We start from the raw sequence: 24,525 nt of genomic DNA on the forward strand, positions 1-24,525 counted from the left end.
CTTTCCCGACAGAATGTGAAACCCAAAGTCTCATCAGCTCGGAGGAAACCCCTCCAAAAGGAGACTGCTCGCCTCTCACGGCCAGGGCGTCCCGCTCGATCTCCGGCGGCAACGCGGGCGCCGCGGGTTTTGCCGTTCGTCGGCCATCCAAGCTCCCCGGGGTTTCTTTTTTTCATCGTCCTGCTGGCCATACTCCTCCCAGCGGACCGCTTGGGTCCGTTTGCCGCAGTAGCTTGTCATTTTTGGTGTTAAATTCTGCATGGAGACCTCAGAGCGTGTCTCTCCTTCATTGGAAGGACTTTGTGATCTTACTCTGCTTTCCCAAGTGCTCCCGGCCCTTCCCAGCTGGGTAACATCCGCAATTATTAGGAGCGTATCCGGAGAATTGAAGGATCATTTCGGTGGGAAGGGGCCACTGGAGGCCGTCCTGGCCCCCCCCCCCCAGCTCAAAATGGGGCCAGCTTCAAAGTCAGGCTGGGCTGCACTGGCTGGTGGTCACTTGAGTGGTGAGTATCTCTGAGGAAAGACATTCCCTCCGGTAAATGCTTAATTAACACCTTGAGCTGAATTAGGCTTGGGTTCTGCATGAAACCTCCCACGACGCGATCTCCCGGATGCCGGGAAGCCGCTTTTGGGATACGGTGTCCCCACCGGCTGCCCGTGACGCCGAGGTTGCCGGTGCCCAGCAGACGCCATCGGTGCCAGCCCAGCTGTGGCACCGAGGGCACGCGGGTGGCCGTGCCCCCGCCGGCTGCCGAGCAGAGCCCGCTGGGAATGCTGCGGTTAGTTCAACTCCCTTTCCCTCCGGTGCACTTTGCTCCTTCGCAGTCCCCAGGCAACGTCAGCGTTAGATAAGCTGGTCCAAGCTGAGCTGGACACACAACTGTCAGACACGAACCTCGCTCTCTCGCAACGCGTCTGCCAGCCATCGCCCCTCCTGCAAAGCGGCCCGCTGTGCTCAGGGCTGTCCCCTGCCTCGTCCCGCCTGACTCCTCGGCACTGACCTCCCGTGCTACGCTCGCCCCAGCTGAATTCCCTCCCTGGTCGTTAACCTGCAGATGATGTGGTTTTCCACTATATCCCCTGCAAAAAAAAACCAAACCACCTCCACGCATAAAGCACTCCAGCTCCTCTTGCCTTTGCTTTCCAAGGCTTTAAGGAGCCCTTCAGCAAATCGGTGCATCGCTTTTGCATGTCGCAAAAGCGGTGACATGCTTTTCTTCCCGTCCCTTGTCCCTTTGTACGTTAACGGACTGGTAGAAGTTGTGTGCGCCTCTATGCACGTTTTATCTAGTCTTACGACAGGAACATACGGGTCAATGGCTTTGTTCGTAGATGACTAAACAATTTACAAGAAAGAAGAGAAATTATACAAGGAAACCCACATCTTTAAAAAAGAGAAATTGTATTCAGGTTATATAAAAAAAAAAAGATCCCAAACCTAACTATACTGGTCATTAAGGAGGCTGTGTGACAAGAGCTCGTCAGCAAAGGGAGACGACGGCAGCGCCCTGCCGGGCTGCTCCCAGCCCGTCCCAGGAGCCGTCAGCCCACCAAAGGCCCATCTCCGCCGTCCCAGAGGAGCACAGGGGCACGATGGCTGGCGGGAACCCGAATTATGGACTCGGAGGAAGGGAGGCCCCGTCCGGGCCCCTCCCGGGGCTGTCCCAGGGGAGCCTCAGCCCCCCGAGCACCTTCAGGGCCGGGGGTCGCTGCGTTCGGGGGTGGGACACACGATGGGATGCAGGGGGAGAGCATCGGGATCGCACAGGACTCGTCAGGGGAGGAACCGAAGGCGGGAAAGGGAGGGATGTAGGCGATTCGTGGAGGAACAGAGGGATACAGGAATAAAAAGGTGCGGTCGCGTGTCGATGGTTTGTGACGGTTTGCCTGGCCGTGCCCGGCGCTGATCAGCGCGGCCTGTCCCATCTTCTCACGGAGCTCCCTTCCCACTGTGCCCTGGGCGAGGGACTCTCGTTGCCACAGGCAGGGGCTGCGGGGGGAGTCCGGGTGCCCAGGCATGCGGGCAAGCGTGTGAGCGGCAGCGAGGATGCAGCCGGACCAGCCGGCGAGGGGGCCTGCGAGGGAGGAGACGGCTGCCAGGGGGGTCCCGGCAGCTGCCGAAGAGGCTGCGGGGCCTGAGCCCCACGGGGGAGCTGGCTACTGGGGGACCACAGGGACTGGAGAGACTGGGATCGAAGGGCAGCTACTGGGCAGACTGCCTGAGCCCAGCTGCTGGAGGGAGCCACGCTGCACATATGCATATGTGTATGTATAAATGCACATATATACGCATGCTCACTAGTGCACCTCCATCCTCCTCAGCCAGAGGAGGGGTGGGTTGAGGCTGCCGGTGCCGTGTTCGTGGGAGCGCTCGGTGTGGCTGGCCGTTATCCGTGTAGCCATCCGTGTACGTACGTGGTGTACATGCGTGTTTGCGCCTACGGGGAATGCAAGCTCAGCCTGGCCACGGGCTGGGGCTGAGGACGCGGAGCCGCAGCAGCCTCTCTCGGGCTCTCACATCTGGCGCAGCGCATTCTTCCCAACAGCAACCTGTTTTAAAATCCAACGACTACAATTTGCAGTGAGAATCTGGCAGTTATTTCCACTCCACAGAGCTGTGGGCCTGCCAGAAAGCAGACAAAAAGGGAAAAAAAAAAAAACCAAACAACAAGATCTGGCATTCCTGCTGATGCAGAAATTATTTTCCATGAGTTTATTCCTCATTAAACGAATGCTTTCATGCCTCTGTATTCTCCTCACAACAGCAAGATCAATGCTCAGCTCCCATCCGGTTTTTCCTATGTAGGTCACTCTCCTGGGCTCCTGCCTAGCTCTGTGGGCAGGAGCGGGAACCGACAGCGGAGCTACAGCCCGCAGCCGATGCCCGAGTGATCCCGGCTCCCGGCAGCCTCCGGCACAGTCCGCATCCCTACCGAGCCACCCCCGCTCCGGTCATCCTGACCCCAGTGCCCTGAGGCACCAAACTACAGCCGTGCCCCAGCAGCCTCTCAGAAACACTCCGGTTGTAGAAACCAGAGTTTTCAGCATTTTTTTTTTGTTATTTTTTTTTGCCTCTGAAGCATCCTCCTTTCCACATCACTCTGTGCACACCCAGAGCCAGGAGCTCTCAGCTCTGCGCTGCAGTCAGGCTCTTCCTTCTCAGGCCATCATCTCCCACCCTTCCCCGGTTGATGGCCTTGCTTCCATCACCAGAGCTTCGCCGCAGAGGGGCCCATCACCCTGTGCTTCGTAACCCCAATCGCCCCACCGCCAGTTTCGGTGCCATTTTAGCATGGCCCGGCCCACGCTGCTCGCTGAAAGGCTCCTGCCGAGGAAGCGGCAGGGCCAGGGAACAGACATCTGCTCCCAGCCGGGAAGGAGACGCCCCTGAAGAGCTAGAGGCTCTCATCTCCCTGTCCCTCCCAGCCAGGAGGGAGGAACGCCGTTAGCAGCACTTCAGCAACCCAGGAGTGGACTTCCCAAGATTTTGGAGTCCACTTCCCAGGAGTGGACTTCCCACTCTGCAGGATCAGTGGGCTTCCCAAGATTTTCTCCTTCTTGGTCCCTCACCTCCTGCCTTTCATCCCTCAGGGGATGCTGGCAGGGCAACACGCTGACAGCCGGAGTATCGGGGGAGAACCATGCCACAGCTGCAAAAACGACTGCAGACCAGAAACACGAAAGGGAAGAGGATCCCTCGGATGCGCAGGGACAGGCTGAGCGCCCCTTCGCACGTCTGCGCCCTGCCAGCGCACCGCCCGCAGGCTCCCAAGGACCCGCTGCCTCGCAGGCGGGCTCCTCCTCCCGAGGCATTTCATTTTTCATGACCCTTAGTACGGCCTAAAGATCTCCTAGCTGGTGCAGCAGCTGGGAACTAACACCTAGTCGTGCTTTCTCACCCATCAGCACAGGGTTGCAAGCAGGCAGCGAGCACAGCTCCGCACACGGCCTAAAGACCTTCATCAAGAGGGAGCTGCTCTGCTCCACATTTAATGAGCAGCAAAATCAATTACCAGTCCTCACACAGCGTAGGGATGAGCGCGTTCCCAAGCCTGCCTGGAAAGACCGGCTCACTAATGGGACAGCCAGGTGCTCCAGCAGCTACTGGAACAGAGACACACATGGAAAAGACGCACATGAATCACCATGGGCCCAAAGAAGGGCTGTAACAGGACAGAAACGAGATGCTCAGGGTGCGCTGCAGGTGAAACCTATGATAACAAGATTGAGGTTGAACCTGTGCAACACCTACTGGGGCAATGGTAGCCCTCAGAGAAAAAGCCCTCAGAGAAAAAGCCCTCAGAGAAAAAGCCCTCAGAGAAAAAGCCCTCAGAGAAAAAGCCCTCAGAGAAAAAGCCCTCAGAGAAAAAGCCCTCAGAGAAAAAGCCCTCAGAGAAAAAGCCCTCAGAGAAAAAGCCCTCAGAGAAAAAGCCCTCAGAGAAAAAGCCCTCAGAGAAAAAGCCCTCAGAGAAAAAGCCCTCAGAGAAAAAGCCCTCAGAGAAAAAGCCCTCAGAGAAAAAGCCCTCAGAGAAAAAGCCCTCAGAGAAAAAGCCCTCAGAGAAAAAGCCCTCAGAGAAAAAGCCCTCAGAACCCACACCACCCTCTCTTCAACCAGCTACCTCCAGAAGTAATAAATTCTGTACCCTGCTTGTCCCCCAGCTGCTGCTGAATAAGATCCAGGACATGCCTTTGCTTTTTTTCATTTATTGTTCAGTACGGGACACAGGTGAGGTAAGACATCTCACAAGGGTCGAAGCTGACAGGCTCCTTGCTGATGGAGCTGAAGGATGCAAGAGACTGGAGCTCCATTTTCCTTCCCCCCAGAGGCCCCCTCTCCCTGCAGCGCTGCAGAGAAAGGGGGAGGCACCGGCCAGGTTGACTGTGGGCTCTTACGAGTCAACAGGCAACCGAGGATTTTGCCGATTCAGAGAGGAGGCTGTCACGACTCTGCCGAGACAGGCTCCCGCTAACCGTATTGCAACGTGGTGGCGGGGGTTAGCAGCACAGGTAGAACAATGACCGTGGAGGGGGAAAAGCCTCAGAGGAGGCCGCTGGACTAAGACGTGTGCAATGAAAGGTCCCTTCTTGCTTCCGTTTCTTGCTCTTAACCACAAGGGACTGCTCCTCACGGGCTGCTTCAGTGTTTGGCATTGATAATATCCACAAACTCTGGCTTGAGAGAAGCTCCGCCAACAAGGAAGCCATCCACATCATGCTGAGAGGCCAGCTCCTTGCAGTTGCTGCCAGTGACCGAGCCTAAGGAGGGAGCGGTATTTTTAGGGAGCAGTATTTAAGGAGGGAGCAGTATTTTAAGCCAGCTCTAGGAAAGGGAACCAGGGCACAAAGACTAGCCACACCTTACTCTGCAGACAGTAAAACTGTCTCCCATTTACCGAAAGAAGCTAGTAGGTGGTTCTTCATGCTCTGCCAACCTCAGGTTTCCTCATCAGCAGAGCATGATGCAGCACTGAGCAGAGAAACCAAGTGCTTCCTGCACCGGAAAGTAGATTCAGATTCATTTACCTCCGTAGATGATCCTAGTTGACTGAGCAACGGCATCAGACACATGGCTTTTCAGCCACCCCCTCAGCTTCTCATGAACTTCCTGAGCCTGCAAGGGAACAGAAAGAGTCCTACTGAGGGCTGCGCATACAATTCCCTTCCAAAGAGAAGGGAGAATCTCTTAGAGAATCCCTAGAGATCCTCTAAATCTTGAGTCTTTAGAGAGAATCTTTAAGAGGATCTCGAGCGGGAAGGGTCAGCCACCTTTCCCTGCTCCTACCTGTTGGGGAGTTGCAGTTTTACCAGTCCCAATAGCCCAAACCGGCTCATAGGCAAGAACCACTTTACTCCAGTCCTTCACGTTATCTGGGGAGGAAGGAGAAGGTGTAAGCAAGCACAGTACCCCGTGCTGGGAAGGGGAGAGCTGGAAAGCTTTCTGGAACACGCAGGCCTTTTATGAACGGGATCGTTACTGCACGTGAACATTCGCAGCAACGTATCTGCCAGCCTCACAGGGAAGGCCACGACGGCCGCTATGGCCTTCCAGTTAAGGCCAGAATGGCCATTTCCCAAATGTCCAAAGCAGGAAAAAAGCACCCGTTTCCTTCCCTTACCAGCAATGGCCTTGGTCTGTTCAAAAACGACCTTCTCCGTTATGCCGGCTTCTCTCTCATCCAGCTTCTCTCCAATGCAGGCAATGACTCCAAGGCCCTCAGCCAGAGCATGAGCCACCTTCTGCCCAATCAACTGGGAATGGCAAAGAAACATGGGAACTGGTAGTCAGACCTACTCCTGCAGTCAGATTTTAACCGCTCACCCCTCCGGCCTTCGCAGGCCCGCCCGAGCTGGGCCATCTCTCCATCCCAGGGTCACTCACCTCATCGGACTCTCCAAAAACGTGCCTTCGCTCAGAGTGGCCCAGGATCACCCAGGCGGCTCCGATATCTTTGATCATAGCTGGGCTGGGAAGAAAGGAGATGACTCGCACCTCTGGGGGGAATCTCTGTCCCAGAGGCACCCCGGCTTTACCTTTCCCCGCAGGCTCACCTGATCTCTCCTGTGAAAGCACCCTTTGGTACCTTGTAGCAGTTCTGCGCCGCGACTCCGATCTTCGCATCGAGCTTCTGACGGGCGAAGTCGAGGTAGATGGAAGGGGCTCCGCAGACCACCTCTGGAAGGCAAAGGTGGTGGGTTACCCTTCGGACGGGCGAAGGGCAGACACCGTACCCAGCCACCGGCCCCAGGAGGTCACCCCTCGCTCCCGGGACGGCTCAGCCCGCTCTCCCTGACGTTTGGGGGAGCCTCCGCAGCAGGGACGTCCCCGCTATCTGATGACTCGACAGAAGGCAGGGAGCCCTTTACCAGCGGGCAGACGGGCGCCGTCAGGCCGAGGGCCGGGCCCCCCCGCCGGTTCGCACGGGTCCCTCGGAGCGGGCCCAGCCGAGGAACCGGGCGAGGGCCCGGCCGGGGCGGAGAGGGCAGCATCGGGTTACGCCCGGGGTTGTAACCGGCTTCGGCGGGGGCCCGGCCTCGCAGCCCGCCCCGGCGGAGACGCGGGGCTCCGGGGCCGGGCGGGGGCAAGGCCGTGGGGCCCCGGGGCTGCAGCCGCACGCGTCCGCCGGCCCCGCAGCCGCGGATCCGGTTTCGCGGGTATATTTAGCCCCGCCGCCGGGTTATATTTAGGCCCCCCGCCGCCCTCTGACATTTGCCGTTCCCCGCGCCGGGCCCTCAGGCGCCGCGCGGGACGTGCGCTACGTGCGGCCGCGCCCTCACCGGTGTCGGCGGAGAGCTTGGCGCCGTTCAGCGTCTGGATCAGCTCGCCCAGGCTCTTCTTGTCGCCGTTCATCTTCCAGTTACCCCCCACGAAGAACTTCCTGGGCGCCATGGCGGCAGCGCGGGGGAAGCGGCGACCGGTACCGGAGGAGAGGCGAAGGTCAACGGCGGCGGCGCGCGCGCACGAGTCCCGCCGCCCGCTTTTATCACCCGGGCCACGCCCCCTCCCCTGACCACGCCCTCAAAGCCCCGCCCCTCCCACACTGGCCACGCCCCCCCCCCCCGCCGCCCGCCCTCCCGCCACACGCCGCCGCCCCCAGACCCGCCGCAACGCAGAGGGCGGCCAGGAACCAAGCGGGGAAGGTGAGGGGGAGGAGGGTGTTTTCCACTTTTATTTCGTCCCTCGGGTTATTTTGGCATGTGAAGGGCAGGCTGCTGCTGGCGGCCCGCCTCGCTGCCCGCCCCGGCAGGGCAGGCGGCAGGACCCCCCCCCCCCCAACCCCCCCCCGACAGAAGCCACACGTACACACAAGCCCCCTCCTCCCCTTTCCAGACAGCGAGGAGGGGGCATCACCCCACCGAGCAGCAAAGCTGTGTGGCACAGGGGGGTGGGGACAGTGAGGACATTTCCTATAGAAACAGATATTCCCCCCCCCCAGACCCCTTCACTCACGTCCACGGGGGCTCCAGCCCCCGGTCAGGGAACTCTTTGCCTCCCCCCGTGTCTCCACAGAGAGGCCATGAAGGGACGAGTGGGGAAAGAGGAGCAGGGGAAGAGAAGGGCCCTGCTCTCATCCTCACTGCCCTCACCCCTTTCTCCCCCCCCCCCTCGCCTTCAGCCCGCTGGCCCCCCGCCACCCACGGCGAGAGGATGTTCTAGCTGGGAATCCGCTGATAGAAGTAGATGTAGCCCAGGTCCTTGGGGGGCTTCTCAGAAGCACAGACTTTCTGGTCGTTGTAGATCACCCACCTGCAAGAGAATCGTTCAGGTTGGAAAAGACCCTTAGGATCATGAGTCCAACCGTTAACCCAGCGCTGCCAAGGCCACCACTAAACCATGTCCTCAAGCACCACGTCTACCCGTCTTTTAAATCCCCCCAGGGATGGGGACTCAGCCCCTGCCCTGGGCAGCCTGGGCCAGGGCCTGACAGCCCTTTGGGGGAAGAAGTTTTTCCCAATATCCAACCTAAACCTGCCCTGGCGCAGCTTGAGGCCGTTCCCTCTCGTCCCATCGCTTGTTCCTGGGGAGCAGAGACCGACCCCCCCGGCTCCAGCCTCCTTTCAGGCCGTTGCAGAGAGCGATGAGGGCTCCCCTCAGCCTCCTCTTCTCCAGGCTGAGCCCCCCCAGCTCCCCCAGCCGCTCCTCCCCAGCCTTGTGCTCCAGCCCCTGCCCCAGCCTCGCTGCCCTGCTCTGGCCACGCTCCAGCCCCTCCATGGCCGCCTTGGGGTGCGGGGCCCAGCGCTGAGCACAGGATTCAAGGGGCAGCCTCACCAGTGCCAAATACAGGGGCAAAAGAAGCAGAAGGGGAGCTCAGGGATGCCATTCTGTGGCTAAGACATGACTTGATTCCCCTCGCCCGCTCTCGTCCCTGACCCCCCAACACCTCTGAAGAAACGGGGGAGGACAGTGACTTAAAGCTGTACCTCAGAGTCTCCTTACGCTGCGAAAATCCCTCTTACCTGCCCTCTTTCTTGATGTGGCAAACGTAGTGTCCGCACATAGTCGAAGTGCCCATGTGGCTGATGAAGGCAAACAGCTGATATTCTTGGGAGGAGAAGGGAAGAGAGGAGCGATGAGAGAAAGCAAGGCTTCTTACCCTGAAACACCCTGTGCAAGGCCCTCTCTAGAAAAGGATCCCTGAAGGGAGCTCTGCTGGGTAATAATTTAGAAGCGGGGCTCCGTCAGGCGTGACTGTGAGGATTTGGTCTGAAGGCCACACGGGAGACGGTAACTGCCACTGAGCCTCCTCTCTTCCGACGGTTTATTTGGCCCGTGGGTGCCGGGTGGGTATCGGCAGAGATTCCCCCTCTCTATGGCACCCAGCGGCCGAGCAGCATTGGCACCCATTCTGCACGAAGACTGGAACCTGGTTTTTCAACGGGAGCCTGAGGAACAGAAAAGCCTCCCGGGATGACTGGGAAAAAGCAGCACAGCCCTTCCCATCTTTCGCTTGATGATGCCTCCTCTGCCTCTCTCTTACTGGCTCGCAGGGTGTAGACCCTACTTTGCCATCCCTCTCCTTTTCCTCCCTGCTTCCACCGCACCAACCAGACCAGCTCTGTGGCAGCTGCTGCTGCTGAAACCCGTGGTACCACATGGATTAGGGAGGATAAAGCCATGTTGAATTTGAACCCCAAAATCCACATTCCTACTGCTTGGAACTCACTTCCAGGCCCGTCGCGCACTTTAGGACCCACAGGGACAGATTCAGAGATGGACTCGGCTGCCGAACGCCCCTCTGAGATGTCCATAGCAGCTTCTGCGTCAAGGTCATCAATGTGACTGAAGATCCAATCCACAGCACGCTCCAGACTGTTGTTCTGGAAGGAAGAAGAGAAGACGCTGAACTCGGGAATGCCTGTTCCTGAGGATATCCTTTCACTCCAACCTTACCCACGCCCTCTCACCGTGGCTCTAAGCGCCTTCATAGCCTGGTCCCGGGAGAAGCCCATGGAGACAATGGTGGCCACGCTGTCTTCTGAAGGAGGGTCCGGGCAGGCAATAGTTGACCCTGGTCCGCTGGATCCAGGGAGAACTAACGGGTTAGCAAAGTCTGCGGCAGAAAACAGAATTACAGCTCAGAGCAGTCAGATATCTCCAAAAGGGATACAGTCTGCGGTCCCAACTACTTCAGTTTTCCACTGCGGCAGCGGGACGGGACGTATGACGGCCCAGATGCAATAAGCTTCACCGCAGCCACGTGGTCTCATACCTGGATCATCCATATGTGACATGACCCAGTTCATGGCAGCCTCAACCCCGCTGTTCCCTGTGTAATACACGGCTTTGCGGCAGGCATCCATGGGAAAACCCATCTCCACTAGCTGGATAATCACTGACTCATCCAACATGGGTGCTGTGGGGAGACAGAGATTAGAGCCACCCACTCCCACCCAGCCCTGCCTGCTGCGTTTTCCGCAGTGTCGCACACCCCCCCCAGCCGCCGTTTTCGGCCTTCGTTTCACTCAGGTTCCATCTCTCTGCTTTTCTCATCCTTCGCTACTTTTCTTCCTCAGAAGTCTCGCACACAGGCACCCCAGGGAACAAAAGGATTCAACGCATGAACTCAGGAGCACTGGCTCTTCCCTACCCTCCCAACCTTACCTCCCACTGCGTTTTGTGAAAACAAAATACCTCTCCCAGTTAAATCTTGTATCGACCCCAGCTCTGCCCCCTCTAAACGCACGAGACATGCCACCTCCCCATCTTCCATGGAACAGGAATCAACAAACTCCCTTGCATAACTCCCTTGCATAACAGGGATGCAAGGGAGGCAGCCGGCATTCGCTGACAGAGGAACAGGGAAAGTCTGAGCAGGTGGAAACCGCTAGCATGGGAGACAAGACAAGGAGAGCAAGGAGATGAGTCAGGCATCAGGAAGAGAGGAGGAGAATCACTAACATGTCGGAGAGGAGAAGTGAGGGGAGCAGAAGGAGTCGTCGTCCTCGTTGCCATAGAACCCCAGGCTACCTTTGGGCTCGTCTGGTGTCACCAGTGGGGGTGCGATGTCTGGCATTTCTTCTTCTCCATCTTGCAGCCCTGTTCCCTGCAACGCAGAGATATCCAGCTCCTCTGGCATTTCAATGGAGACATCTGCAAGAGAGAGAGTCTTGCTCAGCCTCCCCATCGGGGCAGAAACAAAGGACTGGGTTGGGAGACCTGGAAGGGTAAGTCCCTGGGGATGCGACAGGCTACAGTCTGCAGCTCCTTTTGGGGTAGTTACGTTCCTCTCTGCCGTAATGACCACGATACCCATATATGACCCCCAAAACCTATACGTTCTATACTTCTCATCCTTCTTACCAAGCTTTTTGGGCACCCAGTCCAGACCGAAAGTGAATTTCTTGATCTGGATCACCAGATAATCCGGGAAAGAGGCGAATCGTGTTGTTCTGAAAGAGAGAAATAATACTTTTAAATACTTTGGCAGCAATGATTGCGGGCACCTAGTTGATTCAAGAAAGCAGGATGGAGGCACGTCCTAAGAGGGGATACATGTATCTGCGCAGCTCTCCTATGCCGAGTTTCAAGCTCCTCAACCGCAGAACCTAAAGCAGATGCGCTGACAAGATGAGACAGAATGCAACATTTACAAAATCTTGGGGGACAAGGAAAAATAGTACATGTTCTCTACCTTCCAATCCTGTATTTCACAAGGCTCCTCAGATTTTAGTATTTAATTACAAGTCTAACCCTTAAGGAATGTAGAGGAAATAACATCTTTTATTAGACCGACAGATACAGCTGCAGGAACTGACAACCTTTCAAGCACAAGAGCACTTCTTCAGATACAAAGCAGAGAATTTTAAGCTAACTGAATTTGATTGAACATTATTTAGTTAGACAATTTGAGAGAGGGGGTGTCTGGAATCTATGAAACAGAGGGGAATGTTTGTGAAGGGAGAAGCAGCAATAAGGGAGACAGATACTTATTATCGGGGGATAATTGTAACATGCCGTAAAATTAATTTAAGCAACGGTATATATGCAATGCTAATTCCTACAAAGTGTTTGAACATGACTCACTACTTAAAAGCAAAATAAAATGTTACTTTTCAATGTGATCGAGTTACTGACTGTTCGTTTATAGTAGCTATTGCTTAATAACAGAATATTTGTTAGAAAAACACTTCCAGTTCTTTGAGGACCACTCTTTCGTTGCAGAAGAACAGTCGGTAGCATCACAGCAGGAAGCTGCTTGAGTTTGTAATCTCACTACCCCTTTGCACTGTCGCATGTGCTGCAGGCAGCGAGACAAATTAAAGCTGCTTTTTAAACCTTGCTATTAGCATTTAAGTTAGCATTCTTTAAGATAACTCACGTGTCTGTTCCACTCAATGTTTTGCTCAAACTTTAATAGCTAAAAACCTCTCTGAAAGAAATTTTAGAGACCATGCAAGACCAGTGTTGCCACACTGTCAGTACTGATTTTAAAGCTAAATTTTGAATTTAGAATAAAAGCTGCTAGTTTTCTGGAATATCACAGTATTTTCGTAGCCCCTCAGCAACGGAAATCAGATGCTAAGGATTTCACTAGCACTGCTGGTCTGCCTGTGGGGGCAATCACTTCGGCACCGGCAGACGCGTTCCCCCTCTGCTTCAATGTTCCCTGGGCCCAGGGCGCGGAGGACTACAAAGCTTTGGTAACGCTTCTTCCCCAAGCAACTAAAAGAAGTCCCCAAAGATGCAGCTATTGCCGGTTCGTCACAGCCTGGCTGGTAACTCACACCCACTCACTTGAGAGCCACAGACTTGGCCTGCAAGGCTGTGCTCCAGAAATCATCCACCTGCTCTGGAGCTCCATAGGCCTCTAGGCAGGAGCTGAAAGGCACCTTGGCTCGCACCAGCTCAGGCAGCGGCTGCTTCTCCTCCTCCGCCTGCCGCTTCTTCTCCTCATATTCCAGTAGTTCATCTAGAGAATAAAGCAGAGGAGTCAAGGACCACCTCTAGGTACCTACAAAGCACCTGGTGTAAGCTACAGCCAGAGGCAGAATAGGCCTATGGATGCCCGCCATCACGAACGGAGCACAGAGCAGACAACGTCTTCCGGAGCGCTGTTCTGCTACAGCAGTCCTGTTTTGCTGCTGAATCACACCCCGGCTCATGGTGTCGGAGGGAAAGGTTCTAGAGGGACATCACCGCGTCACACCGCCTCTGAAGAAATCAGCCCGATCCCACAAAGGCAGGTGAAGGATCGATCTGGCTTCAGAAGTGGCAAAGCCAGGCCTACAGGAAGCCCTTTTCTCATTTAAGGAGTTCTGTAATAAAAGTACAATATCCAAACGTAATCGTGTTTGCTACTGCTCTGGCCTTGGCACGTTACTGACCTTTGTTGAGTGCAGCATCCATGGGCACAGGCAGCTGCATGATATAGTCCACGCGCTGGGTGTATTTCACTTTTTCTGTGGCCAGGCACTTCAGCTTCTCCTCCACCAGAAAACGGAAGACCTCATTAGGGTTCTCCGAGCTGCGGCAGTTCCTCTGAAGAAGCAGAGATTAGAAAGATAGATGTCACATCAGAACGGCAGAAAGAAATATCTGCAGTAGCAGCGGTTCCACACAGGACGTGGCTAAAGAGTATTGACTTCTGTACCCAGGCCCCTGGAAAAGACAGCAAAGGGTAAACTGGAGCCAACTTCTGTACCCCAGGCACCCACACCACCCCTGCTCCTAAAGAAGACAATTTACATCTCCAGCTGTGCCATTCCCAAAAGACATTCCTCCAAGGAATCAGCCCTGAAAACTCCTCCTCTGCTCCCGCAGGTGCCAGCTGGCCCGTTTCCCCGTGTTCTCTCTCCGCTCCCATTGCCAGCTTCTCACCTCCGCTCCTCACCCCCTGCTGTGGGGAGAAAACAAAGCTGGGCTTTTCCACGATTTGACAGATAAACTCAACCATTACCTCCACCATGTTGATGAAGTGCAGAAAGAATTCCTGGGCGTCCTGCTGTCGGTTAGTGGAAAATTCTGGGTGCCCCTTTCCAATGAGGGACTTAAACATGCGTGGAGCAATGCCGTTCTGCATACCCTGCAAATAACAAGGTGGAAGAGGAAGGCGGTCATTATTTGCTAAGCACGTGTCCTGGCATGTAGCACTCTACTCTTAGCCATGCTTTTCTCCAGGTGCCAGGGCCCTGGAAACAATGTCTTCAGAAAGGGTTCTCTCTCCGTCCCCACGTAACACACGCATCACGAGGATGCCGTATCCAAGTCTTACCTTCTGATCGGGCTGCTGTTCCCCATCTGCAGAAGCTGGCTTTGAATACTCCCCAGAAAGCAATCCGTGGCCCAGTTTGGCTCTGGAATGATGAAGAAGTCACTGTTAGCATCAAAAAGGTTTCTGCAATCCCACATACTCCAGGAGCCACACCAACCCATCCAGCTTTAACGCTGCCATGGACTGTCAGTCTCAGAGATCAGCTTTCTCTGCTGCAGCAGCCAAGATCATCTTATCTTATCTGTGCTCAGCACTGGGCCCCTCACTCCAAGAAGGACATCAAGGTGCTGGAGCGTGGCCAGAGAAGGGCAACAAAGTTGGTGAAGGGTCTGGAGCACAAGTCTTATGAGGAGCGGCTGAGGGAGCTGGGGTTGTTTAGTCTGCAGAAGAGGAGGCTGAGGGGAGACCTTATTGCTCTCTACAACTGCCTGAAAGGAGGCTGTAGCCAGGTGGGGGTCGGTCTCTTCTCCCCAGTAACAAGCAATAGCATGAGAGGGAACGGCCTCAAGCGGCGCGAGGGGAGGTTTACGTTGGATATTAGGAAAAACTTCTTCACCGAAAGGGTGGTCAAGCATTGGAACAGGCTGCCCAGGGAAGGGGTTGAGTCTCCATCCCTGGAGGTATTTAAAGGATGGGTAGACGTGGTGCTCGAGGACATGGTTTAGTGATGGACTTGGCAGTGATAGTTTAATGGTTGGACTCGATGATCTTAAGGGTCTTTTCCAACCTTGACGATTCTATGTTTCTATGATCTTGGTCTGCTCTCTGGTCCCATGAGACACCATTGACTTCAAAGTTACTAGGACTTCTGGGCACCAATCTCAACCATTGCTTGCCCAGTGGGGAGCACAGAAGGGAACAGCTTCCTTTTCCCCACAGAAGGGCAGCTGGTGCTAAGCCATACCGCAGCTGCCTAACAGCCAAAGTAAGCTGCAGCCTGACATGGGTAAGGTAGCGGTGTATCCGTGTAGGAGACAACAGGGCAGGGTGAAATTGTCTGAGCCAGAAATAGCATCGCTGCGAGCAGACTGATCACATTTTCCCAGGGGAAAGATCAAGAATGACTGCGTGAGGCTCTTAATGGACAACAGTAACGTTCAGCGATTTCCTCCTGTGCTCACTCTCCTGCTATTCCACTGCACTCCAGCTCCTCCCCATCGCTGCTGCCATTTGTCTGGAACCAAACCCTACTGATTCCTCCCTTTGCCCAGGCAAAAAATCTTTCTGGCTGTCTCAGCTTAATCCCCTCCTCAGTGAGCGCCTCACCCCAGGCTGTCCAAATTTAGAATCTCCTCTCTTACCGCTGAACTCCCTTCCACAAATGCCACCTTCCATTCCTCCACCCCAAACCTCCATATACTGCTTGGCTGGTTTGGAGCAGATATAGCACAGAATTCACGTATTTAAAACGCAACACCCTCCCAAATCTTGTGTTCCTTCTTCTGTATATTCTCCTGCTATTGCTCGCACAATACCTCTTGCAGGAAGCCTCTTTAAGCATATATAAATTATCCACTGAGAATAAAGTTGCCTAAATCCGTGTATTTCGTTGCTCTTAGCCATCTCCCTCCGTTGCAGGGAGCAAGGTCCTTTTTGTTGTCACACAGACAGAATACGCCTACCAGAAATCCCCCCGCGGTAACACGGTACTGCGTTCCCCACACATTTAAGAGCCTCTCGTGAACACTGAGGTGCGCTCTGTCCTCTCCACCTAGGGCACTCAGCTGAACTTTCTTGGCTTAGATCCTTACTGATCACTGAGGATCAGTGTCTCTGGTGATGGACACGGAAAGAGAGAGGCGAGGCTCGAGGGAGAAACCTGCAGCAAAGCACAATGTAGCAGCGCAGAGGGGACGCACCCAGGCAGCCTCAGCCTTCCTTCTCTCACCAAAACTCTACGTACACTTGTGTGCTGAAGTCCTGTGTGGGGTCCGAAGGTGCACTTTGGAATATCTTCTCCAGCTTGTCCACGTACCTGCAAAGCAAAACGGAGCAATCTAAGGGACATATGGGTTCATTTAGCAAAGACACGGTTCTGAGCCTGATTACTGTAAGAGAAGCTCCCAGCTCTAGGAGACCTTTGAACCGATCCCGGGGATCCCAAGCTAATGGAAAGGAGTGATTAAGCTCACTTACTTTCTCTGGAAGTCTGGGATACTGAACAGCACCTGCATCACAGAATTGAGGTAGCAACTGTTGCCCAGGTTGCGGATACCAGTGTACCCAGGCCCATAGAGGGGCTTGAGCTGCACGCCAGACTCCTGGATGAGCTCCCACTCCCCGATGCGCTGGTTCATGTCTATTTCCAGTTCTGTCATTGTCTTGTCTGTCTGTGGAGGGAAAGAACAGGAAAAAACCTCAAAGAGGACTCAAGGGAACGTCAGAGGTGTGAAAAGTGCAATGCTGTAGAGAAACATAGAGTTAAATCGGTTCTGGTTTATTAAATTAGAAGAGGAGGAAGATACAAGAAATATCTGAATACCTGGGACAGAAAGAGGAATGATAAGAAAGAAGGAAGAAACCAACAAAGTTGGTGAAGGCTCTGGAGCACAAGGCTGGGGAGGAGCGGCTGGGGGAGCTGGGGGGGCTCAGCCTGGAGAAGAGGAGGCTGAGGGGAGCCCTCATCGCTCTCTGCAACGGCCTGAAAGGAGGCTGGAGCCGGGGGGGTCGGTCTCTGCTCCCCAGTAACAAGCGATAGGACAAGAGGAAACGGCCTCAAGCTGCTCCAGGGCAGGTTTAGGTTGGATATTAGGAAAAACTTCTTCACTGAAAGGGCTGTCAGGCCCTGGCCCAGGCTGCCCAGGGCAGGGGTTGAGTCTCCATCCCTGGAGGTATTTAAAACCCAGGTAGATGTGGTGCTCGAGGACATGGTTTAGTGGTGGACTTGGCAGTGCTGGGTTAATGGTTGGACTCGATGATCTTAAAGGTCTTTTCCAACCTTAACAATTCTATGATTCTAAATCTGAATCACCCCCTGTAAAGGGGCATGGAAATCACAGCCTAACACTGAATCTAGGGAACAAAGTGCGGCGCCTGGAAACCTCCCTGCCCACAGTACCGACACAGAACTCCAAGGAAAGAAACCCGAGGGACAGGAAAGAAAGGCAAAAAAGGCAATGAAAGAAGAGAGGGAGACGAGACAACTCACTGCCTGACAAAACTCAGGGTTTCTTGACCAGGAATGGTTCTGCATAGCCACAGAAAAGCTGGGATCCAGCTAAGACACCTCGGAGTTGCTTCTCTCCCCCTCTGGGCCTACGGAGGAGCATCCCCCCGCCTCACCTTCTGCATCTTGAGCATGTCAATCCCAAAGTGAGCGAGGTGTTCTGCCAGGTTGGGATCCAACACCATGTCATCCTCGTCGTAGGAGTAGACGTCTGCGCAGGAACACAGAGGAAAAGGAGAGACTTTCAGTGGCCTGTGATCTAACGTTCACTGCCGGATGAAGAGAGTGCTCGGAACCGGGAGTTTTGACAAACTGAGCAGTTGGGGTTTCTCTCCTTTCTCAGGAGAGTAGCACGAAAAGACAGAATACTGAGGTTCCTCCAAAACACGTGACAAGACCAACAATTTCGTCATTGATCAAGGTACAGAGGCACACGTATGTCTGGAGAGAGGAAAGTGGGTTACTGTGCCATATATTCTCAACTCAGGCTTCGCACACAAAATTCTTTGATAAACATCCCACCACAGAAAATAAGACGGCAACCTGGGTAACTATTCTAAACCCCTCCAAATTACAAGGGAGGGGAGGAGGAAGGCGAGGTTTTATCAGCTGGTTCTTTGCCTGCCACAAGAAGCGGGTCAGAGCAGGAAAGTTCATGAGAGGATGACACGGAATGTTCCAGGTCACAAGATGGGCAACACCAGCCTAATTCCTGGAAATCCTCCCTGACTTCCCTTGTCAGAGACCACAGTCAGCCTGAGCGGTGCCTGGCGTCTATAACCCTCACCGGATCCCCCTTCTCACCAGCCCCATCAGGAGTAATTGTTCCCAGTTTCACAGCCAGCGGGTAGCCAGTTTCCCGGTAATGCTCAACCGCGTGATTGTTGCCACCACTGCCATCAAAATAGCGCCGACCACAGAGGATGGCTCCATCGGTCATGTTCAGCCACAGGTTCTCCCTCATGTCACACTTGCTGCACTTCCAGCCACTGTTGACAAGGAACAGAGAAAAAGAGATGGGGGTGAAAACCTTTGGGTTCTGCCTCCCAAGCTCTCTCCATTACTCCCCGCTGACCGTAGCATAAGCAATCTCATTCCTCTTTTACTTCAGAACACTGAGCATCCCGAATTACCTTAGTTTGCCATTTCCCCTGAATTTACTATGACAAGGCACGCTCAGAGACTGGCAAAAGAAGTCTCATCTGCTGCTGCAGTCCAGGACAGAAGAAGGTGATGGGGGCGGGTCTGGGATAGAGCGCGACACGGCTCGTTTCAGTACTATGCTCACCACGGTGGGATGCGGACATCGTTCTGAAGTTGGTGCAGGGAAAAAGCGTGTTTGGATACGCGTCGAACCTCCCCATCCCAAGCCTGCACCTCCTGCTTCCGTGAGGCAGAATCTGCTGTCAGGATGGCCTCGACTGCACTGGCAATCTGGAATTAGGACAGCAGGAAAAAAAATGAAGGGCACAAGGCGAGAAGCTTCCAGTGCCACAACACTCCACATTTAGGCTCAGATTGGCAAGTCAGTTGTGCTAGGGCAGCGTTCGGGAGCCTCAGTCACAAACCAGGGCTCCGAAATATAAAGCGCTGTATAAACATAGAACAACCCTGCTTACTCCAAGCTGAGACTTCACAGCGGCTCTGCAGGACCCCCTTTACAGGACAGCGTTCCTTCTCTGTAACGGTGCGTTTCCTCCTTACCAATAGAAAACACAGCCCTCCACCCAAACATACCCTGTCTCTGACCATGTCTGGTAGTCCCTCCAGCCCATCACGAGGAATATCCAAATGCTCTGGGAAAATTACTATTTTTACATCTTCGTCATATTCAAACTTTTCCTCTGTAATGTCAAATCCACCTTCTACACCTACAGGAAGAAAAAACATTACGGTAACAGGTAAAACTAAATAGCTTCCAAGGCCTCTTTGCCCATAGCTTACATGAAATAAGGCACCATGACTAAGGCAAAGCTCTAGATCAACGATCCACAATCTTTCTATTTCTGGATCCCAAAGTTTCTGCTGGAGGCGTGGACTTCACAGGAGCAAATACAAGCCCAGCGACAATAGGTTTGCTTTTCCCAGCTCTTTTTTACAGACGCTTAGAAGGAATCTCCCGACCCTGACTACAACCAGAAAAAAAGCCCTGCTCTAGGGAGACGGTCACCAGAACAGAGCCATGAGAAAGCACCGCTCTTCATCCTTCGCGGTATATCCAAGAGGATGAACGGAGTTGTGCATGAAGAGATCATATTCTAACCGTGCTCGAAGGTCTGATCTACCAGCATCTTTAAGGAGCCTGGCTCTGCTTCTTGCCTCTTCCAGGAAGGACAGTTCAGAGTCCTGAACTTAAGCAAGGAGAACCAGGAGTTCCTCTGGAGCCAGAACATCCAGAATTACAGAAAAAGTCTTAGGAAAGGTATAGCGCTAGTAGTTTCTCATGCCCACCTAGCCATGCTTTCCAGAGGTTGCAACAGAAATGGGAGTTCCAGACATAAGGGGTTATTTGCCAGTTGTCAAGGGTCATGATGGACGGTCACCAAAAAGCGACATTTGCAGTGGAGGGAACAGTTTCTGATTTATAGAAGTACTCAGGAAAAAACCTTGGCCTTTCCTGTTCTCCGAGCGTTGACACTTTACATCCCAGAAGGGAACAGGCAGAAGACATGTTGCTTACTAGCAGCCTTAACCCCCTATGGTTTTTTTAACTGAATTTCCTTTATTTCTTTAAAAACGGCATGCCGTGATTGCAATAGATCTCGGCAACAGATCTCTGAAGATCTGTTGCTGCAACAAATCTCTGAAGGGAATACGAGCTTTTGCTGTTTAATGCCTCAGCCTCCAGAATCCTGTGTGTGACACAGTTCTGGTAACCGTTACTGCATTTAGTTAAAACATTGACAAAAATACCCGGTTCCCACAATATCTCCTGCAACTCTCCCCTCGAATACCTACATTTTTAGCCTATGCACAAACTGCCACGTACGAAGGCAGATGCTGCAAGCCTGAATGATTTTAGAAATACCTGAAAACAGTCACTAGCGTCATGCAACAACGTACCCAAATAATCCTCTTCTGTGCCTCTTCGGCACACCCCAGAGAGATCTCCTGTCACCACTTCATCGAGTAAAGCAATACACAATCCCTCGGGGTATTACACAATTCCTGAACTCTAAACAAACCAAAACTGAGGTCCCCTCGGGTGGTTATGTGAACCTTCTGAGGCTCCGGATGAGGAAGAGGGTCTTCAGCCAGCAGACTGCCTCCTAGCCCTTTTCCCCCCACGTACAGCCAACAGCTTGCCACGAGGCACGCTGCCCCCCTCTCCACGGTTGTATCGAAGCGCCGCAAACTCCGAAAGTCGTTCAACCAACGTGCGGGCATGGGAGGCAAGCGCTATAGTTTTTTTTTTTTCCCCATGGGGAGGGAAAGCTAAGCTACAGAGAGATCAAGGGCTACATTTTGCAGCCAGTAACATTTTGCTCCTAAATCTTTCTAGTACTTTAAAAAGTTTCCCATGTCAGGATTAGCTAAACCACCACAGTTTAGCAAAAAAAGAGGGGGGAAAAAAAAAAAATCTCTCCTGGATTTAAGATCGCTGCCTCGCAGGGCTAATACTGTCTTTTATTCCCTCCCGCTCCGTTCACGCCGCTAAGCTGTTATCACAGGCAGCTATTTGCTGACCCAGTGACAACACTGGTCTCAAGACCTCTGTAGAATCGAGAATGCAGAAATAACTCATAACGCAGACTGGGCCTCACCTCTCCAAAAGCAGCACAATCATATACATAAAAGCACCGGCTATCGGGAGAAACGTAGATTCTAGTCTCAATTTTGCTTGACGTAACCTTTGGGACTTCATTCACCTCACCATAAAATCAGGGAGCAGCTGAAAGTCTTAACGTTGGTGTTTGCGTTGTGGCAGCACTGGAGTCGCCGGGCGTCTGCCACACAATGGCACAGCCAGGGAAAAAGTGAGCAAAAAGCAAGACGTGCATGGTCCAGGTTCTGGATTTCCCTCTAGTGGTCAGCTTCCAGCAAGCCAAGAACCTGTTACTGCTAAAAAATGTTCCTATCCTCTGCTTTATGGCTCTCCGTAATGGTTCAGAAATTACTGCTCCAAATAAGCAGCATCTTCACCGATTGCCAAGACAGCCTTCGCAGTCGGTGCGAGAGAGTAATGGAACACCAGCCCTGCTCTTCCAAAAATGGGCTTCTGTTTAATATTTTAATGTTCACGTGTGTTTCCTCCAGCATCAGCCTTGCATTTCAAAGAACTATCGAGCCCAAAGCGTTAATACAGCATTTACCAGTAATTTCTTCCCCGTCTATATAAATAACCCTAGTTCAATTTCTCAGAGGTTTAAAAAATAGTTTTTCTATCAGAAACTTCCAACTCACTTTTCTCAGACCTACACATTTCATCAAACTTACTCCAGCCTCACACTGGATGCATAAAGTAACAGCCCCGCACTGGTTATACCCACACCAGGCTGACTCAGGCACGCGGAGTTACGAGAGGATGCGAAACATATTTGTCTACAGAAAACACGATGCAACTTTGAACGCAGAACAAAACGACCACCTCAACAACTGGTTTGCTGTAACTGCCCAACTACGACACGCTAGAAAAGGTGAAGAAAGGCAAAAGAGACGTGCCACGAAGCCAGGCAGCTCCAGAGGAGCTGGTCCAAAACGAGAAGGACGATAACGGTACACAAGTGCTTTCTTACCAATAGCCAAGCGAGTCGGTTTCTTCCTTGGGGGGTCCCCAGCACTGGAGTTGGTGTCTTCTTCCTTCTATCGTGTTGAGAAGAGAGAGGGAAATAGAGTTAGGGGGACAGGCAAGCTGTGGCAAGGCCCTAAGGATTGAAATTAAGCTACGCGGGAAAGAGGCCAGGCAGAAATAGCGCGGGCAGTCCATACAACAATTCAACGTAAGCAGAGCTGAAGGACCGGTGCACCTCAGTTCACCAAGAAAAACATTGGTTATATCTGAGGAGAGAAAACTCCATATCTGACTGAATACAGAAACATAGCCCAGCTCTCAATTTCAGAACAAGTTTCACTGTAGGTATTTTTATTTCTTACCGGTTTACGTGTTCTTTTGAGGTGCAGGTAGACCCGCTGGCCTGTTTTCTGATAGTGCCTTTCCACATACTGCTTCCCAAAGCCCAGGAACGTGTTCATGCAGATATACAAGCCGCCATCGGACTCCTGGAAGGAAGGAGAGACAAAAACTGAAGGGAGGTGGTAAAGAACGCCATCCCAACTGCTGGGACAGGCACAGGCTTACCTCTAGGAACACCATTCGTTATTCATTAACTCATGGCTACAGCTCATTCCTACATACCAGCCACTTAGTGGCTAGTCAGAATTAAGATGGCAAGCCCCAGCTTGGCTGTCCCCAAAAAACAGGTACTGCTGTCAAGATGACGGATTTGAAAACCAATTTGCCTGTTCATTCCTGGCAGGATGCTACCGAATCAGGAGGGCCTGAGCTTCCTCAGAAGCTCACCTCGCAAAAGGCCCTTCGCACGCTCAGTTCACGCGTGCAGAGCGCGGTACGATCATGACCAGCAAACCTGTGCCGCCCTGTCTGAAAGCGCCAGTTCCCAGTGCCGTAGGGGGCTTTGGCGAAGTACAGCGTGAGGAAGGTTAACAGACCACCGTTTATTTTTGCTGCTGCGTTCAAAAGCTGGTGAGCAGCTCCGAAACGGATACGGAACGAGCCCTCCCCATCCCAGAAGAACCTGGAAAACGCCCTGCTCATTCGGCAGAGACACCCTTTTTAAACCGAAGAGGTGAGGGACCCAAATAGAGAGGCTGCAAAAGAAGCCCTCAGCCGGCTTCCCAGCAGCTGGGGCAGGGTCGGAGCGGGGAGCGCAGGGCCAGGCATGGCCGTGGGGCTCGGGGAGGGCAAGAGGGCCAGGCTGCCGTGCGCTGCTCCCCCGAAGGACCCCGCTCTTCCAGCCACAGCCCGTTTCTTCTGGTGGGGCCGGAGCCTGCGGAGGAGGCCAAGGCGGGGGGACCTCGCCCTCCGCGGGTCCGCCGAGGCCAGGCGGGGGTCGGGAGGGAGGAGCAGGGATGCCGGCGGGGTGGAGACGGGTGGAGAAGGGACCACTGCCATCTTAATGACACAGCACCGGCTCGCCCCCCGCCTGCCGGGCCACGCCACGCGGTGAGGCCGGAGGGGGGCGGCTCAGACCCGGGCGGGGCGGGACCCCCGGTCCCCTCGCCGGCTCCCGGCGTGGCCCCCGCAGCCGGGTGCGGGGGAGCGGGGGGGGGCACCCGCTCTCCGGTCCGGCGAAGGGGGCGAGCGACCTGCCCACGCCCGCTCCGGCCCCAGAACTACATCCCCCAGCGCGCCGCGGCCGGGAGGGGCGCGGAGCGGGGCACGCCGGGCGCTGTAGTCCCCGAAGGGCCCCGCGCTCCGCCCGGCCTCGGGCCGCTCCGGCCGCCGGGGAACTACAAATCCCATGGTGCCCCGCGCGGGCGGCACCCCCCCCCCCACACACACACCCCCCCCCCACCCACCCACCCCCGGCGGGCGGGTGGGCCGGGAGCGGGCCGGAGCGGGGGCAGCCCGGGCGGGCGGGCGGGCCGGCGGCGGGGCGCGCTTACCGGGGTGTCAAAGGAAAAAGCGCACTCGTCCTTGTGGACCCGGTCGCCGGCCTTGGGCACCCGGATGGACGGCAAGACCGAGAGCAGCGCCTCGCTCAGCTCCGCCATGACAGCGGCTGACTGCGGCACCGCCCACAGCCCCACCCTAACCAATCCAAGCCCGCCTGACCACGCCGGGCTCTGACCAATCCCGCGCCGCACGGGAGAGCCGGTAGAGCGGTTCGCCCAATCGCAACCACCCTTGGGAGGCGGTGCCGGGCTTCTCGACCAATGGCGACGTAGAGCGCGGCGGGGGGGCGGGGAGCTCCCCGAAGATTGACAGCGGGCGAGGCGGGGACGTGCCGGGCGGGGGCTGCGGAGCGGCCGGGCGGCCCCCCCCCCGCCCCGTGCCGGCGCGAGAGATGGGCGTTCCCGGGGGCGGGGCGGGGCGGGCCCCTCCTCCGTGCGGGGGCCAATGGGAAGGCGCCGCCCGAGGCGCGGGGACCAATGGGGCGGCACCGCCCGACGCGCGGGAGATTT

At 54.6% G+C, this 24,525-nt stretch overlaps 2 protein-coding genes across 5 annotated transcripts; both read right to left on the bottom strand.

Moving 5' to 3' along the window:
- Positions 1-4,687: 4,687 nt before the first annotated feature.
- TPI1 (triosephosphate isomerase 1) lies at positions 4,688-7,466 on the bottom strand. Of its 2 annotated transcripts, none has more exons than XM_082334383.1 (7): positions 7,279-7,466; positions 6,553-6,676; positions 6,383-6,467; positions 6,120-6,252; positions 5,786-5,871; positions 5,527-5,614; positions 4,688-5,259 (listed from the first exon to the last, which is right to left on the bottom strand). In XM_082334383.1, exons 1-7 carry the CDS (start codon positions 7,388-7,390, stop codon positions 5,141-5,143), a joined length of 747 nt encoding a protein of 248 aa, XP_082190509.1. In that variant the 5' UTR covers positions 7,391-7,466; the 3' UTR covers positions 4,688-5,140. The 2 variants fall into 2 exon arrangements, with proteins under 2 accessions (XP_082190509.1, XP_082190510.1); XM_082334384.1 differs by lacking the exon at positions 7,279-7,466 and adding an exon at positions 6,868-6,889.
- A 335-nt stretch (positions 7,467-7,801) lies between these two features.
- On the bottom strand, positions 7,802-24,116 carry USP5 (ubiquitin specific peptidase 5). 3 transcript variants are annotated; one of them, XM_082304382.1, is made up of 20 exons: positions 24,007-24,116; positions 22,474-22,599; positions 22,116-22,182; positions 19,117-19,250; positions 18,668-18,813; positions 18,184-18,368; positions 17,496-17,590; positions 16,350-16,543; positions 16,117-16,188; positions 14,214-14,295; positions 13,899-14,024; positions 13,327-13,480; positions 12,737-12,911; positions 11,303-11,391; positions 10,970-11,092; positions 10,212-10,355; positions 9,907-10,052; positions 9,666-9,819; positions 8,959-9,043; positions 7,802-8,248 (listed from the first exon to the last, which is right to left on the bottom strand). In XM_082304382.1, exons 1-20 carry the CDS (start codon positions 24,112-24,114, stop codon positions 8,155-8,157), a joined length of 2,499 nt encoding a protein of 832 aa, XP_082160508.1. In that variant the 5' UTR covers positions 24,115-24,116; the 3' UTR covers positions 7,802-8,154. The 3 variants fall into 3 exon arrangements, with proteins under 3 accessions (XP_082160508.1, XP_082160507.1, XP_082160509.1); XM_082304381.1 differs by having other exon boundaries at positions 10,901-11,092; XM_082304383.1 differs by lacking the exon at positions 19,117-19,250 and having other exon boundaries at positions 10,901-11,092; positions 24,007-24,112.
- Positions 24,117-24,525: the final 409 nt, after the last annotated feature.

The sequence above is a fragment of the Platalea leucorodia genome (genome assembly GCF_965183815.1).
Source record: "Platalea leucorodia genome assembly, chromosome: 2".
In the NCBI taxonomy this organism is placed as follows: domain Eukaryota; kingdom Metazoa; phylum Chordata; class Aves; order Pelecaniformes; family Threskiornithidae; genus Platalea; species Platalea leucorodia.

Bases quoted from the DNA above. Each gene is read 5' to 3' on its own strand.
- USP5 (XM_082304381.1), bottom strand. From the start codon at position 24,114: ATGGCGGAGCTGAGCGAGGCGCTGCTCTCGGTCTTGCCGTCCATCCGG. The intron at 18,369-18,667 runs GTGAGCATAGTA...CCTTGTCAACAG, and splicing joins GATGTCCGCATCCCACCGTG to TGGCTGGAAGTGCAGCAAGT. The intron at 11,093-11,302 runs GTAAGAAGGATG...TCTCTCTTGCAG, and splicing joins CTGGGTGCCCAAAAAGCTTG to ATGTCTCCATTGAAATGCCA.
- TPI1 (XM_082334383.1), bottom strand. From the start codon at position 7,390: ATGGCGCCCAGGAAGTTCTTCGTGGGGGGTAACTGGAAGATGAACGGC. The intron at 6,468-6,552 runs GTGAGCCTGCGG...CTTTCTTCCCAG, and splicing joins GCTTTCACAGGAGAGATCAG to CCCAGCTATGATCAAAGATA. The intron at 5,260-5,526 runs GTAAATGAATCT...CTCCCTCCTTAG, and splicing joins AACTAGGATCATCTACGGAG to GCTCGGTCACTGGCAGCAAC.